General features: G+C 33.2%; 1 protein-coding gene across 1 annotated transcript; it reads right to left on the bottom strand.

Annotated features, from left to right (window-relative positions):
* Window positions 1-5,754: 5,754 nt before the first annotated feature.
* LOC107001596 lies at window positions 5,755-16,603 on the bottom strand. The gene is made up of 7 exons (XM_027912169.1): window positions 15,647-16,603; window positions 15,383-15,550; window positions 13,895-15,063; window positions 9,668-10,035; window positions 7,841-8,727; window positions 7,588-7,764; window positions 5,755-7,163 (listed from the first exon to the last, which is right to left on the bottom strand). Exons 1-7 carry the CDS (start codon window positions 16,551-16,553, stop codon window positions 5,983-5,985), a joined length of 4,857 nt encoding a protein of 1,618 aa, XP_027767970.1. The 5' UTR covers window positions 16,554-16,603; the 3' UTR covers window positions 5,755-5,982.
* Between the last annotated feature and the right edge of the window lie 1,159 nt (window positions 16,604-17,762).

Here is a 17,762-nt window from a genome sequence, read left to right on the forward strand (position 1 = left end):
CATTTGATTCGTCACGGAATTTAAGAAATAGTGAAAATTTTGAAACATTTACTATATTTTCCTTCAAAAAAGTAACTCACTTTTCTCTTTCCTCATAAACGTATTAGAAAATTAAGTGGGACCAATAAGGATAAAAGAGAAATTATACCTTTAAATACTTACCATATAAAAAAATATGGCATTCTTTTTTAAACTGACCAAAAAAGAAATAATATCACATAAAATGAGACAAATCAACTAATATTTTATGTTTTTGCTATAAGCTTTTTTTTATTTTGTAAGATTATATATAGAAAAACTAAGAGAACTACTTATGAAATTTCAGTGAGTAAAATACAATTTAAAAATTTAAATTATATACCAATAAAATTTTAAAACTTTAAATCTTATAACTCGTAATAACTAAATAAGATACTATATAAATAAAATTTGGGCAACTTTCACAGCAAATAAAAAAATTATATTTGTATGTTATAGCAAAGTTTGCATAATTGCGCTCCATAACAAACATAGAAACTGTATAATTCGCTATACATATACAGTTGAAGCAAATTGTATAAAACGAAGTGTATAAAACAAGAAAGAGAAAGACACTTGGGCAGAGAACTGTATAAAAACGAAGTGTATAAAACGAATTGTATTATTATAAGTGTATAGAACTATTATATACAATTTGAATTTGTATAAAATGAGAAAGAGAGAAAGACAAAAGAGACTTGACAAGGAATATATAATTAAATCGAATTGTATAAAACGAGAAAGAGAGAAATTAGATACAGTTTAAAAATTGTATAAAACGAGAAAGAGAGAAAGGCAAAAGAAACTGGGTAGGGAAGTATTTTTATTGTATAATTATAAGTGTATAGGACGAAAGTATATGTACTTGCATGTGTATATACAATTTTCTCACGCTTTATACAAACAGAAATGCAATTTATACATTTCGATTCTGTTTGTATAAGTGAGAAAAGGCGATGGTGACGAGCGAGATTTGGGAGAGTGGCGAGCAAGATGTGGAAAAGGGGAGAGAGGGGAATAAAAATATATGTATTTATACAATTTTCTCTGCTTTATACAATTAAAAACAATTTTTATACACTTGTCTTTGTATAAATAGTGAGGAAGCGAGCGAGAGATTGGAGGAGAGTGGCGACCGAGATATTTGGGAGAGAGGCGTCTGACAATTTTTTATAAACGTTTGCTATGGAGCACAATTAAATCAAATCCTAGCTACTCTATTTATTTTAGGTTATTAGTTTGCTATTATATACAATTTTCCCATAAAATTTCTCACGAGCCCATCGCAGTGTAAAGATTAATATTATTGAAGGTTTTAATTTCTTCCATGTCCTTCTTAGTGCCAAAAATCTGTTAATTAGTGATGTTACTTTTTCTTCGGGTTCGCTTAGTGAAGGCCCAGGGGAAGGGGTAGATCTATTTAACTGTTTGAATTTGCGTCTCCTATGAGAAATTTGTGATCTGTATTGTGAAATCAATTGCGGCTCTGGAGTTGTTTACTTGAGCTTTTTGCCTGTTCATTGTGAAATATGGGAATCTGTAATTACGATTGTGAAATATTTTAAGATTCAGATTTGAATGTCGATTAATTGGCAGCCACTGCACTGACCTTGGTACATCTTTTTATTGCCGTGAACTTTAGGTATCCAGTATTTTAGTGAATCGTATGCTTTTTGGATTTTAACTAATAAAGTAGGAATTGTTGTCAAACCTTCCGTCGCCCCAAGATGGCGATAAAAAAAAACAAAAAATATGAGATAATTGATAATATCGTAGTAACGTATTCAATAAAAAAGATAATAAAACCATATAAAATAAATCATTAATTAATAAGTCATAACGAAAATAATTATAATAAAAAAATACTAAATTGTGCCAAAATGAGTAAGACTAATAAGTACTAAATAATTACCTAACTAAACATTAAAAGTAAAACAGAAAAGGATTAAAAATATCACTGAACTATAATAAAAACTATAATAAAAAGTCTAAAAATATATTTCATCCATCTTTTGGTCTAAAAATACCTTTTTATTCATCTTTTTGGTCAAAAATTACCCTTCCATCCATCTTTTTACTCACTTATACCCTTGCAACTAACAACCTTTTTTTTTAAAAAAAATAGTTATTATGTGTCATTTTTTTTATTGAATGAAATAAAAATCCACATTTATTATTTTTTCCATATAATTTATCCAAATCAAAATAATATATTTTTTCAAAATTCAAAAGTTATATTTTTTAAAATCTAGTAATTTCTTTTTTTCCAAAAAAAAAATTGTTTTGGATAATTATTTTTTTTTAAAAAAATATTAGTCAATATATTATGTCCCGCTAATTGTGGCATGACTAATATTTTTTTAAAAAAATTAATTATATAAAGCAATTTTTTTTGGGAAAAAAGAAATTACTAGATTTAAAGAAGGGAAAAGGGTCTGATATACCCCTCAACTTTGTCATTTGGAGCTGATATACCCCTCGTTATAAAAGTGGCTCATATATGCCCTTACCGTTATACAAACGGCTCACATATACCCCTGCCGTTACAAAATGGCTCACATATACCCTTCATTTAACGGAAGTTAAAAAATTAGTTTTAAATTTATATTTATTACTTTTATTTTTTTTTTAAAAATTATTTAGGGGTATATATGATTCTTCTATCAAAGTTCAAGGTATATTTTAATTTTTTTCATACATAAATTATTTTTTGACTTCTTTTATTATAATTATTTGAATTTCTTATTCTTATTTTGTTTTTTCTTTCATTTTCTTAGTTTAAAGAATAAAAAATTAATTTTTTTTTTGTGTGTATTGTAATTTAATTTCGTATTCGAAGAAAAAATTTGGTCATCTATAGTAAGTTTTACAAGAATATTAGTGAAACATATATAAATTTGATTATCAAAATAATAATTATAAATTAGTCATTTAAACAAAAAAAAAAGTCAAAAAAAATATGTTTGACGAGGATTAAATTTACTCATATGAGATTATATTTTTAGAAAAAAATAATAAAAATTTAGATGAAAATTATTATTTTTTTCATTTCCGTTAGAGGAAAAGGGTATATGTGAGCCATTTGTTTACAAGTAGGGGTATATATGAGCCACTTTCATAACAAGGGGTATATCAGCTCTAAATGACAAAGTTAAGGGGTATATCAGACCCTTTTCCCTTTAAAGAAATATATTTTTTGGATCTTGAAAAGACATATATGTTTTGATTTGGATAAATTATAGGAAAAAATTAAAAAGAGAGGGTTGTTAGTTGTAAGGGTATAACTGAAGCAAAAGATGGATGAAAGGGTAATTTAAGACCAAAAAGATGAATAGAAGGGTATTTTTAGACTAAAAGATGGATGGAGATATTTTTAGACCTTTTCTTATAGTTCAGGGGTACTTTTGGCCTTTTTCCGAAAGCAAAATATTATTATCTATCAAATTTGAATTTTGGATTAGGTCGGGTTGAATCAGTCTTTTTAATTGAATTTGTATTTAGATTTGAAAAAAAATAATAATAAATAAAAAGAAAAAGAAATACTCATCGAAAATTGACTTTTATGGAATATGTGATTTTTGTGTTAGTATGGAACTATGGATAAAGTTTTATAATTTTTATGTTAGAATATACTCTACTTCCTCCGTCTCTTTTTATATGTCATCATTTTCTTTAAATAGTTGGACAACAATACTTGTCATTTTATAAAATTTATGCATAATTTATCATATTTTGCCCATTATACCCTTGATAGAATAGTTAATTAATCTTGAAAATGTATTCATTATTTATTATAAAGTTGACTTAAGAAAACATTAAATAATGCTAGAAGGATAAAGTTACATCATTTCTTAATGTGCAAAGTGAAAATATGACATATAAAAAGGGACGGAGAGAGTGGTTAAGTTTCTCCGGAATTTTTTTTTAAAAAGGTCATAATACCTGGCAAATCTGTTATATTTATTAGTTCATAATACATAAATATATCCTTTAAATTGACGTCATTTTATATTTATGACCTTCAACTTTAGATATGCGCAAACAAACATTTAAGCTTGTACTCCTTCTATCCCTAATTACTTGTCTACTTTTGAATTGAGACACCTATTTAGAAAACAATTATTGCATGGTGAGTTTATCGTTTTATCCATATTAATTATGAAGTTGATGAATTAAAAACTTAAGAATTTCAAGAAATTTCACCTTTTTCAAATAATTAATTGAGGGTATAATAGGTAAAAATATTTTGTCCTTTCTTGCTTTGTCAAAATGAACAAGTAATTTCGAACAACTAAAAAAGAATAAGTAGACAAATAATTAAACACAGAGAAGTATAAAATTAAATAAGTAGACACATAAGCTTAGTTAAGTTTTATATAATTTGAAATATCTATTTGTGGACACCTAAAGTAGGAGCACATTCCCTACTTCAACCTATTAAGGTTCCATCGCTTATTTGCTGCGATATTATAGAAGGCTTTAGTTTATTTTTTGAGAAAAGACATAAAGTTACCACTGAAGTTGTCTCGAATTTTCAAAAAGACACCTTAACTTTGTGGTGTCTTATTTCCCCACTGTACAATTTAAGAGTGTCATAAATATCACATTTTTTACCCAACCTCAATCGCAAGAAAAGAAAAGGTGCAATCACGCACCAATAGTTGTTTGACACGTATTAAGTTCTTGTAATTTTTAATTTTTAGTTTCATTTTCATTTTATTATCTTTTATTTTTATTAACTTTATTTTCATTTTCCCCTCTTTCTTCTTAAATCTTCATTACTCAAATCTTTGTTCTTTGTTGTAAATCCTCCAAAAATAGCAGCCATAGTCACCTTCAATGTAGCCTCCATGATGCTTCCATGTTACAACACTATTTTCGCCATCAAAACATCACTAAATAAAATCAATGCAACTCTCAAGTTACTAAAGCAAGTAATGAGATCAAAAAAAAGATGGAGTTTCATAGTATTCTCTAATCAATGGACTTCTTTTTTTTTAAAAAAAAAAACGATAAAAGAAGAAAAAGAAACAAAGAAAAGCAAGAGACAAGAAAAAAAAGTGATAAAAATGAATGAAATAAATGGATCTTCTAAGTTGAAGAAGATGAAGAAAAGGTAATTGAATGTTTGAATTTGGATGAAGAAGATAATGGGGAAGATGATGTAAATTAATTAAATAATTAATATTAAAGAAATATAATGATAGCTGACACTTTATAGCTGGTTATGGCAGTGAAAAGATTGGGTCACGCGCCCCATTTGCGTGATAACAACCCAGACGAGAAAATGGGTCAAAATGGTCCATTTACAAAGATATTAAATAGTTTCATGGGGTGATAGGACACTTACAAAATTAAGGTGTCTTTATGCAAATACGGAACAACTTTAGAGATAACTTTATGTTTTTTCTCTTGTTTTTTCTCCTCCTTGGTGCCAAAAATCTGTTGATTTGTAAGGTTATTCTCTCTTCCTGTTTGCTTAGTGAAGTTCCAGCGGAAAATTAGCTGAATTTGTGTCTTCTCTGAGGTGAAATCAGTTTTTACTTGAATTTTCTGGCTGCTGTTTATCCTACTAGATCTCTGTCAATTGCCCTTGCAGCGGGTTGAACATTAGTTCCTGGTTTATGATGTTTGACAATGTGATTTCCTTCCTTCTTATGGATGCGTCCAGGAGTGTGGAGATAGTAAATTACATTTGGGACGCGTGGGTTGGTTTTGTATACAATATATGCACAATTCGTTTCAAATGATTTAACTTTTGGAATTTGTTTGTCTATAAGCAACAACAAAAAATTAATTCTTATCATGAAAAGGTTCGCTATATATAATCTGCAAAGATATCCAACACTGTGTCTTAAAAGAAAAATCTAAATTGAGAGGGAACTTGAAGGAAAGGAACCTCGAATAGAACATTCTACATGGAAGAGGCAATCTGATGCCATTATTAGTGGACCAGATTTTAGATCAGCTTGGAGTGTATGTAGGATGCATTATACGAGAACCATCTGAATTGGGAGTATTTCCATTTGAGTTGATGGGAACTGTGTAAAGATCTGATAACTCATCCTCTTTGAGTCCATGTTGATTAGACCAAGAGACTCCAGTTACCTTCCTCAAACCTTCAAGCTCAATAGTCACTTCCTTCATTGTAGGCCTATCTTCTCCATGCAACTCAAGACACTTCTTCACCAGCTCAGCCATCTGTTGAAGTTGTTCAAGATTCCCTTCTCGCAAAACACCACGATCAACAATTTGAAATAAGCGATTGTTATCCACGGACCAAACAAAATAATCAGCCAAATTCTTTTGTTCATCGTTTCTACATCTAATAATAGGTTTCAACCCTGTCAAAAGTTCTGCCAGAACTACTCCAAAGCTGTAAACATCACTTTTCTCCGTCAATTGACTTGTGCGAAAATATTCTGGATCCAAGTATCCCGATGTCCCTAAAACCAATGTAGCCACATGTGTTTGATCCAAAGGAATTAACCTTGAGGCTCCAAAATCTGCCACTTTAGCTGTGTAAACATTGTCTAACAATATGTTGGCAGACTTAACGTCTCTATGAATTATAGGCATGGACGCAAATGAATGAAGATAAGCAAGTGCAGTCGCTGTCTCTATGGAGATTCTCAACCGATTTTGCCAATTCAACCAACTCCCTCCACGTGGGTTGTGAATGCGCTCGTAAAGAGTTCCTTCAGAGACATACTCATAAACCAATAAAGGAACTTCATCTTCCAAACAACACCCAAAGAATCTCACTACGTTTCGATGGTTGATTTGAGTGAGAATAAGCACCTCATTGATAAACTGCTCAATTTGACTCTCATCCACAATTCTGGATTTTTTAATTGCAACTACACGGTTATCACTTAGCACACCTCTATATACAATCGCATGGCCACCACGACCAAGAATTCTATCATTGGCATAATTGTTTGTGGCTTTCTTGAGTTCCTTTGCTGTGAATATGTTTGTTGCTTTCACACCACCGTCATTAGAGGAGATTCTGTGTTTCAATAATAAGCCACCATTTTGTTGGAAGTATTTCTCCCTAACTTCAATCAATTTCCTTTTCCTGTTTCTGAAACAGAACCAAACTATTCCAACCACTAGGGATATAAAGGCACCAGCTCCTATACCTGTGTAATTCAACTTTTATCATCTGTTTCAACTAGATCAAAGGTATAGGGCTAATTTTATTATTGAATGTATATATGTATATTATTATGCTAACGAGTTAGTATTCCAGGTGGCTGTTTCAAACACATAAAAAGAAGTTTGGTCTTTGTTCCCCTCCTCTTTTTTGTAATTGCAATTAGTTGAATGGATAAGACAAACCCAAAATTTACAAAAATAAAATAAAATTGTGTGTATTCATAGCATTTGGGTGACCATAAAAGCTTTTCACTGAGGATCAAATAAGAAATGTAAAGTCAATTGTTTCTTAATACAGAAATTACTATATTTTTCTGGAAAGAAGAAAATAGTATTCTGTGGTTATGAAAGCAGGGTTGGCCAGAGGGTATATGAAATACACCAATATATATATATATATATATTTACCTGCAGAGAACTTGATCCATCCGAACTGATGATGGTAGGTAGCAATACAACCACGACCATCCTTTTTGCCATCACCAGTATATCCCTTGGGACAAGAACAAATGTAACTTCCTGGTACATTTATGCACATCTTTTCACACAAACTGTTATTTGGATGATCAGCACATTCATCAATATCTGAAATCAATATAACACCTGTAAATTAATGCATGATAGTTATGTTCTTGATGAAGAATTGAAACATTACTTATACCTTGGCAGCCTTGATTGAGATAAGGATTGCCCTGATAACCTGTATTACAGCTGCAGCGGTATCCGCCAAGACCAGTATCAGAATCAATGCAGTGGCTATTTTCACTGCAAGCATAATCCTCTGTTTTCAGAGCTTGCGTGCAATTAAGACTCCCGATGGCCCAATCGAGCACAATGGGGACATTAGCTTTAAACCTCTCATACAAATAATCAACAGTTCGATCATCAGCTAGATCTGGCAAGCCCCGGAAATGGAAGTGATCTGCCTCGCCCAGAAATGCATACCCACATGAATTAAACGACCAAACATTGGTATGGTTTTGTGTGCTAGACATGGTTGTGTTATAGTATTTCAAGCCCTTGGGTATCTCTGTCTGGCAGCAGCCTTTTCCCATACACTCTCCTTCTATCACATCCCTTGCGCTTGTACAGCTGACATTGCAGCTGTACTTAAAATTATTAGGCCCTGTGATGGAACCGTAATCATCACAACCAACTACTGTAAACCTGTTCAGCGAAGAGAAACTATACGGTGTTGATTCTATAAATGTGGTCCAAGCAGGTGATTCGCTGTGCACAGCTCCACTAGAGTTGTACCATCTCCAACCGATTGAATTGGAGATACGCAATTCAGCATCGGTGATGTTGTACACCACAATGTTACTTCCTATGAGGAGTTTCTGTGAACCATCATTAGATGTGTTACACCGGAGCTCGAACCCCCAATCATAGGCGCAACCTGAGCCAATACCAAATGGGTATGGAACCATAACGTTTCCACACTGCTTAGTGCATCCTGGCTTTGTGACTTTAGTGGTGTTTTGGGCTGTTGTTAATGTTAATACTAGCACACAAGCGTAGAAACAAGCAAGCAAATTCATCTGTTTAAGTTAAATCGTTTTTGAGAATTTCCAAAATTATACAAACTAGTTCGACCAACAACTTACTGTAATTATTACTATATAGACATAGTACTATGATTTTTTTATTTTCATATTTTAATACAACAAAATGCAAAGACTTGGGGTCAACCATGCCTAAGGGACCAGGTTTATTACTGGTTCAGAAGAGTCAAGAGTCTAGTAAATCTGTCATATTGCACAAAGAAAAGAAAGCAAATTTTAAATAATAAGTTTTGCGTGAAAAAGAAACTAAATTATCATCATCTCCACAATAATTGGACCTAAAATTGGTAGAAAAAAGACAAGCTAGTAAATATTCTTTGGTTGACTACCTCGAAAGAGGACTGAGTTGGGTACAGAAGAATAGTCGTTTACACGTACCAAACTTCATTTCAAAGTTAGCTGTTCTAGCTAGGCCTGGACAAATTTGTAGTATTTGTTGAAGGGAAGTTGATGAAACGTGTCAAAGGAACATTTTTGGTGAAGCTGTCTTGCGAGTTAGAGTTTGAGTTAAACTAGGACTAGACTACTAAATCCTAATTTATATACAAGTCTATACTTTGTACAACTAAAGCTGATCTAGTTGATTAGGATAAGGTGTAAATATATTTATTGAGAAAAAACATAAAGTCACCACTGAAGTTGTTTCTAATTTTCAAAATGACACTTTAACTTTGCGGGTGTACATTCAGCAAAACAAGTAATACAGTTGGGCAAGATCATAGCCTTAGGGCAACAAACAAAAAAACATTAGACAAAAGCTATTAGACAGAACAAAACAGGATTCAATTTCATTGCACAAAAGGAGCATCCAATACATTAAGATAAAACTGAATCAAGGAACCCTGACATTTGCCACACAAAAGAAAGGACAAAAGGACAAACATTAGAGGGACTAGGAGTGGGGAGGCTGATGGTAGAGAGACTGAATGATGAGGGTAAGTCGAGCATTGGCTTCATCATTATCCTTGAATGCCTTTTCCTGCAATGCAGCAATCTTGGCCCTCAGTTCCTCATTCTGCCTATGCAGCACTTGAATTTCAGAGGGACATCCCTCAGTCTGCGCCTTGAGCAACTCAGCTTTGAGTATAGCAATTTCAGCATCTTTGTTGCTCACTCTCCCAGTCATTTCCTCCAATTCATGCTTCAGTTGATCCTGCCCTGCTATCAGCTGAGACACCTTTCTCTTTGGATTTTCCTTCCCTTCGATGCACTCGCATTCGACTAAAGTGTTCCCAGTGAATGATTGCTTAACAGTCCCCACTTTTCCTTCCCCTAGTGGAATGTTCAGATACTGAAACATTGAACTGACTATATCCCATTCTTTTTCAATAAATGTGTATTGTGATAGTCAAGTTGCTATACATATAGCTCACAATCCTGTTTTTCATGAAAGGACTAAACATATTGAAGATGATTTCCACTTTGTACGATATAAACTACAAGAAGGACTCATATCTCTTCACCATGTCGCCACTATTGAACAGCTAGCAGACATTCTCACTAAAGCACTTACTGGTATCAAACATGCTGCAGTTCTAAGCAAGTTGGCTGTGAGATCATCACACCAACTTGAGGGGTATTAACAATTACAACTACACAATACAACTAATTATTTAGCTCAGCCGTAGTTAATTAGTTTGTTACAATTCATCAGCTTGCTTACTCATAATTGTAATTTGTTATATGGCAGTTAGTTCGTTAGGATTTTTTTCATATCTTTGATTGTTCTAGAATAGTCTCATCTACATGTATATAATGCTGGGTTCATCAATGAAACAGTATCAATTTTCATTCTCTTCAAACACAGAACTCTTAGCTTTCTTCGTGCCTTCCCTATTTCGTCTCAATTGAGTTTGTTGTATGTTTTGATAGTATGGAACCGTAACGTTCCCACACTTGTTACGACATCCTGGTTTAGTGAAATTTCCACCTTTAGTAATGGTGGTGTTGGTAGTATTAGTCGTATCTTGGGCAGTGGCTAATGTTAGTACACAAGCATAGAAACAGGCAATTTGGTAAGGAAGCAAATTCATCTGTTTTAGTTCCATAGTTTTTGAGAATCTCCAAGATGATTCGACCAACAACTTACTATATTATTAATATATAGACATAGTAGTATCATCTTTATTTTTATTTTTTTTTACTTTCATATTAGTTAAAAATATGCGAAGACTTGGGGTCAACCATGCCTAAGGGACCAGGTTCACCACTGGTTCACACGCAAGTCTTGTAACTCTGTCATGTTGTACAAAGAAAGCCAAATTTTAAATAATAAGGTTTTGCGTGGAAAAAAAAACCCTAAATTATCATCGCCACAAATATTGGAGTTGGGCATATAATCTTGGAAAAAAGACAAGCTAGTAGGAGTAATATTCTTTGATTGACTACCTCGTAAGAATAGTCGTTAACATCATTTCTAACTTAGGATAATTTGTAGTTCTAGTATTTAGCAAAAAAATATATACTAGCCATGAGACGTACGAGTTTCTCAAGAGGATTTGTGGCAACCACAACTCATCTCATCGGTCATCAAAATATTTCTCCAAGCTATAAAGATATCCTCTAGAAGATTCATACGATACTTTCTGCGTTAAACCTGAGCCGGCATATTATCGTCCAACAAACTATATTTTTCAACGCCTATAATGATATAATTATATTGTATATATTATAGATATGTTTAGGAATGATCAGGAGGATGAAAAGATACACGGGTGAATTGACCATCTTTACTGTATGGAGTGGATGGTGGACTGTTGGTAAATCAAGAACTCACACATTCAGGAGATGCATGTCGCAGAGACAACAATGTTGAGATGAATGTGTGGGCATGCTAGGAGTGACAAGATCAGGAATGAGGTCATTCTAGAGAAGGTGAGAGTGGGCTCTGTTGCGGATAAGATGAGAAAAGGGAGAATGAGATTGTTTGGGCATGTAGATAGGAGGTGCACGGACTCCCAAGTGAGGAGTTGGTAGAGACTAGTTCTAGGGGTTACATTACCGGGGATATGACTTTAAATAGAAATGAGTGGAGGTCGCGCATTAGAGTAGAAGGTTAGTAGGGGTGGGTAGAGTGTTGTCTTCTTGCGAAGGATTAGTGTATGTCTTACCCCAATAGCACTTGACATTTGTTGATTATTATATTTCTATATATTATCACACTATTTTTTTGTTGTTGTTTTTCTCTTGTAAAATTTGCACTGTTTTTCTTATCAACTATTAAGCGTGTTTTTTCATTATTTTCTTCTTTCTTTTACTTGAATTTGATGCACTTGAGCCGATAGTTAATCTTTGGAAAACAATCTCTTTGCGACTTTCATGAGATAGCAATAAGATTTGTGCACACACTATCGTTTCCACACCCCCCACAAAGTGGGATCTCACTTTATGTTGTTGTATGGGTGGATCCTCAAATTGCTATTTCCAACACAATTGATACGGCTAACCATTTGAAAGGTCAATAGAAACGACACATAACTGATAGTAATTTGTCAGTGCAATTACGTTCTCCTTTTTGCCATTTGAATTTTTGTTCTTAGAAGATTCCAGGAGAGGTCAAAATCATTTGCTAGTTGAAAATGAAATTTAAAAATGACAAGAGGACTGCATAGCACCACCTATTTTCATATAAATATCATGCAAAGTTGCAAATTTGGCTTCTCTCCATTTTCTATTATCTCGTTTTAAAACTAGTGATGTAAATTAAGTTCACTAAGGATAATTAATTAAATATTTCCATATATTTCTCCAAAAAAAATTGGCAATCCACTATTCTTTAGTTTTTTTCTGCAGGAAATGAATAGTATTTCCAATAAACAATTTGTATTGATGTTTTCCCATGCAATGAAATATACTGAATTCGTCGTTTCTATCAGGGCTGGGTATAAACACCACAAAACTGAAATATCAAACTGAATTGAAGAATTTCGGTATTTCAATGTATCGAAATATATTATATTAAATAATAAATATTATAATTAAATTTAAAAACAAAACTAAATTAGGTCAAAAGAGTACACAAGACTCAAAACCTTTTGTGAGTCTTTTCAAACTTTTCCTTTTCCACTAATTTTCTACCTTTCTTAACACTTTACTTTTTCCATCTTTTTCAATTTTGAGTTTTGACTAGGCAAGTTATCTTTCCGGCGACCTTGGCATAGTTCTCTTCCAGCGACCGGCATTGAGCCGCCACTCGCCAGTCCCAGTCGACCAGCACGCACAGCAGCAGCAGCAACCAGTCCAAGTCGACCGAAGACCACATCAAGTATTTTTTTTTGTTAATATTTCTTTTTCCATTTTATGTTACCATAAAAAAAACGAACAGAAATAATAAAAATTGAACCAGACCAAATTATTTCGATTCTGTACGCATGATACAAGAACAGAAAAGCAAAAAAAAAAAGAAATACCGAATGCCCAAGCCCTTGTCCCAATGGATTTATCAACACATGCAACCTAGATGAATATAGTTACGATATGTATTATCATGTATATGTTCACTTAAATTTAATGTATTAATACATAAATTCACGATAGATGGTATATGCTCGCTTAACAGACTTTATTCTTTCTCATACAATGAAATACAACGAAGATACATACAAAGAAAAAGAAGACTTAAATCTATACACACATACAACATACAATCATCCGTCTTTGAAGGTATATACGACATACACTTGTATGTCACCGTATTTCAGTGTATCACTCTTGTATTTGTTGGGATTTGAAATACAAGTGTGATACATTTAAATATAAATGATGTAAGTTTTGACAACTTCATGAATTGTTCATTTTCAATTTAAGCTTGAATTGGAATTATCAACAACCGACTTAATCTATTTTGTCATCCAGCCCTCTACTACTCTGCTGATCACATTTTGAGGTAAGATCCATGCACATTTTGTTTCAAATGATTTGGCTATTGAATTTTTAGTTTATGAGTATGCAACTATATGCAAAAAAAAAACAAACAAAAAACTTATCATCAAAAGGTCTTGCATATAAAAATCTCCAACAGTGCATCTTAAAGAAAACACTGAATCGAGAGGGAAAAAGGAAAGCAACATACATTAGAACATCCAATATGCATGAAAGAAACTTAGGTATGGGACAGTAAGAGGCAATCTAATGGGATCATTAGTGGATCAACTTGTATTGTATGTAGGATGCATTATACAAGAACTAACTGAATTGGGGATATTTTTGTAAGAGTTAATCGGGACCGAGTAATGATCTGCTTTTTCATCCTGTTCATGTTGACTAGAAGAAGAGATTCCAGTTACCTTCCTCAAACCTTCAAGCTCGATAGACATTTCCTTCATTGTAGGCCTATCTTCTCCATGCGGCTGAAGGCACTTCTTCGCCAACTCAGCCATCTTTTGGAGTTGCTCATGACTCCCTTCCTGCAAAATACGACCATCAATAATATCAAACAAGCTATTCTTATTCATGGACAACACCAAAAGATCGGCCAAATTCTTGTTGTCTTCATCTCTAGCTCTAATAATAGGTTTCAACCCTGTCAAAAGTTCTGCCAGAACTACTCCAAAGCTGTAAACATCACTTTTCTCAGTCAGTTGACTTGTACGAAAATATTCAGGATCCAAGTACCCTGATGTCCCTAGAACCAATGTAGCCACATGTGTCTGATCTAGAGGAATTAATTTTGATACTCCAAAATCTGCCACTTTAGCTGTGTAACCACTATCCAACAATATGTTGGCAGACTTAATGTCTCTATGAATTATAGGCATGGATGCAAACGAGTGAAGATAAGCAAGTGTAGTGGCAATCTCTGCTGCAATCCTCACACGGTTTTTCCAAGTTAACCAACCCCCTCCGCGTTGGTTGTGAATGTGCTCGTAAAGATTTCCTTCAGAGACATACTCATAAACCAATAAAGGAACTTCATCTTCCAAACAACACCCAAATAGCTTCACCACGTTTCGATGGTTGATTTGAGTGAGAATAACCACCTCATTGATAAACTGCTCAATTTGACTCTCATCCACGATTCTAGATTTCTTAATGGCAACTATGCGATTATCACGTAGTTCACCTCTATATACAATCCCATTGCCACCATGACCAAGAATTCTGTCATTGGCATAATTGTTTGTAGCTTTCTTGAGCTCCTCAGCTGTAAAAACTCTTGTTGCTTCTACACCACCCTCTTTTTTGGATATTCTTTCCTTCAATAATAAACCACCGTTTTGTTTGAAAAACTTCTCCCTGATTTGAATCAACTTTCTTTTCTTGATGCAAATATAGAGCAAAGTTATCACAACTACTAGGGTGATTAACCCAACTCCAGTACCTGTGTAAGTAGTAGAGTTGAACTTTTATTGTCTTTTTCAACTAAATCAAAATTTTGTAACCGGTCATAAAATGGAAGGGAGGGAAGTATTGTGGTTGAAAATTTTTCCAAGATATGATCATTTTATTTTGAGGCTCGAACCTAAAATCTCTAATTGAGGAAGGATGCAGTCCCAAATTTTACATGTAACAGATTTATAGGTTAATTTTTCTTTTTTAATGTTATTGAGAAGAAAAAATAAGACCTCTTGTTAAAAGTTGGTTTTTGGCCACCGATCTTATTGAGCCGCTCATGTATAAAAGTATATTGAGGTATTTACCTGCGGAGACCTTGATCCATGGAAACTGATCATGGTAAGGAGCAATACAACCACGGCCATCCTTTTTGCCGTCACCAGTATATCCATGGGGACAAGAACAATTGAAACTTCCTGGGGTATTTATGCACATCTTTTCACAAAAACTGTTATTTGCACATTCATCAATATCTGGTAAAGATCAAATCAATATAACATCGTCAAATTAATGCGTGAAAGCTACTTTATTGATGAAGAACAATCGAAACAGTACTTATAGTCTTATACCTTGGCAACCTTGATTGAGATAAGGATTACCCTGATAACCTGGATTACAGCTGCAGCGGTATCCGCCAAGACCAGTATCCGAACCAATGCAGTAGCTATTTTCACGGCAAGCATAATCCTCTGTTTTCAAAGCTTGCGTGCAAGCAAGACTCCCGATGGCCCAATCGAGCACGATGGGGACATTAGCTTTAATCCTCTCATACAAATAATTAACAGTTCGATCATCAGCTATATCTGGCAAGCCCCGGAAATGGAAGTGATCCGCCTCGCCCAGAAATGCATACAAACATGAATTGAAGGACCAAACATCGGTATGGTTTTGTGTGCTAGACATGGTTGTGTTATAGTATTTCAAGCCCTTGGGTATCTGCGTCTGGCAGCAGCCTTTTCCCGTACACTCTCCTTCTACCACATCCCTTGTGCTTGTACAGCTGACATTGCAGCCATACACAAAGTTATTAGGCCCTGTGATGGAAGCATAGTCATCGCAACCAACTACTGTAAACCTGTTGAGCGCAGAGAAACTATACGGTGTTGTTTCTAAAAATCTGGTCCAAGCAAGTGATTCATCGAGCACAGCTCCAGTGGAGTTGTAACATCTCCAACCGATTGAATTGGAGATACGCAATTCAGCATCGGTGATGTTGTACACCACAATGTTACTTCCTATGAGGAGTTTCTGAGAGCCATCATTAGATGTGTTACACCGCAGCTCGAACCCCCAATCATAGGCGCAACCTGAGCCAATACCAAATGGGTATGGAACCATAACGTTTCCACACTGCTTAGTGCATCCTGGCTTTGTGACTTTAGTTGTGTTTTGGGCTGTGGCTAATGTTAGTATTAGCACACAAACGTAGAAACAAGTAATTTGGTAAGAAAAGAAAATCATTTGTTTTAGTTCCATCGTTTTTGACTAATAATTGAACCAACAACTTACTATAATTAATACTATGATTCTCTTACTCTCATATTAAAAAAATAAAATTCGAAGACTTGGGGTCAACCATGCATGCCTTAGGGGACCAGGTTCACCACTGGGTTCAGAAGACTCAAGAGGGACGACGTTGACTAAACTAAACACAAGTCTTACAAATCTGTCGCATTGCACAAAGAAAGCCAAATTTTTATTTTTATCTTCCATATATTAAAAATAGTTGTCCCCAATACTTTTATTCAGTTTGCAAAATTAAAATATACGTTATCTTATGGAAAATAATTTACTTTTGTTATTTTATTACTCCTCTTGTTCCAATCTATTGACACATTTAAATTTTGAGGTTTAAACAAATCAATTTTTTATCATAACTTTTTATATATCATTAAATATTTTGAGTTATCAAATGTTATATTTTTTTTACCTAGTTTACAAATAAATAAATTTATTAATTCTCGAAAAATAAAAATGTGTCACATATTGAGAATGAAGAAATTATTCTAATACATTTCCCAAAACAATAAATCTAATATATTCAAAGGACAATATAGCACTCCCTCCTTTTTAAAACGAATGTTCATATTTCCTTTTTAGTTTGTTTCAAAAATAATGATTCATTTCCTATTTTGGCAACACTTTAATTTTAACTTTTCACGTGACATGTTTAAAACCACAAGATTTAAGGGCATTTTGATACATTTGACATAACTTTAATTTAAAAACACAAGATTAAAAGATCTTCTTTCTTTTCTTAAACTCCGTTTCGAATCAAACTAGGTCATCCTTTTTTTAAATGAAGGGAGTATTATTATTATCTCTATTATTTATTATTTTTTAAAGTGAGCATCAAGTCAACGATAAACAATTGTTGAGAGAAGAAAGAAAGTATTCCATCTGTCATGTGACATTTTTCAAATTTTGAGATTCAAATCAGGTTTTTTTTTATTGTAATTTTTTTTGTAGATTTTTTAAACATTTTGAATTAACTATTATTGTGACTTATGGTACTTTTTGCATAGTTTACAAACATATAAATTTATTATTAAAAAAATTAAAAATTCCATATGTAAATTTTCAGTCAAATTTAAATTATTTAATTCTCAAAAAATAAAAAATGTCACATAAATAAAACTATCTAAGGTGTTTCTTGAGAATATAACACAACAATGATATGATGAA

This window comes from Solanum pennellii, chromosome 10 (assembly GCF_001406875.1).
Source record: "Solanum pennellii chromosome 10, SPENNV200".
Lineage (NCBI taxonomy): Eukaryota > Viridiplantae > Streptophyta > Magnoliopsida > Solanales > Solanaceae > Solanum > Solanum pennellii.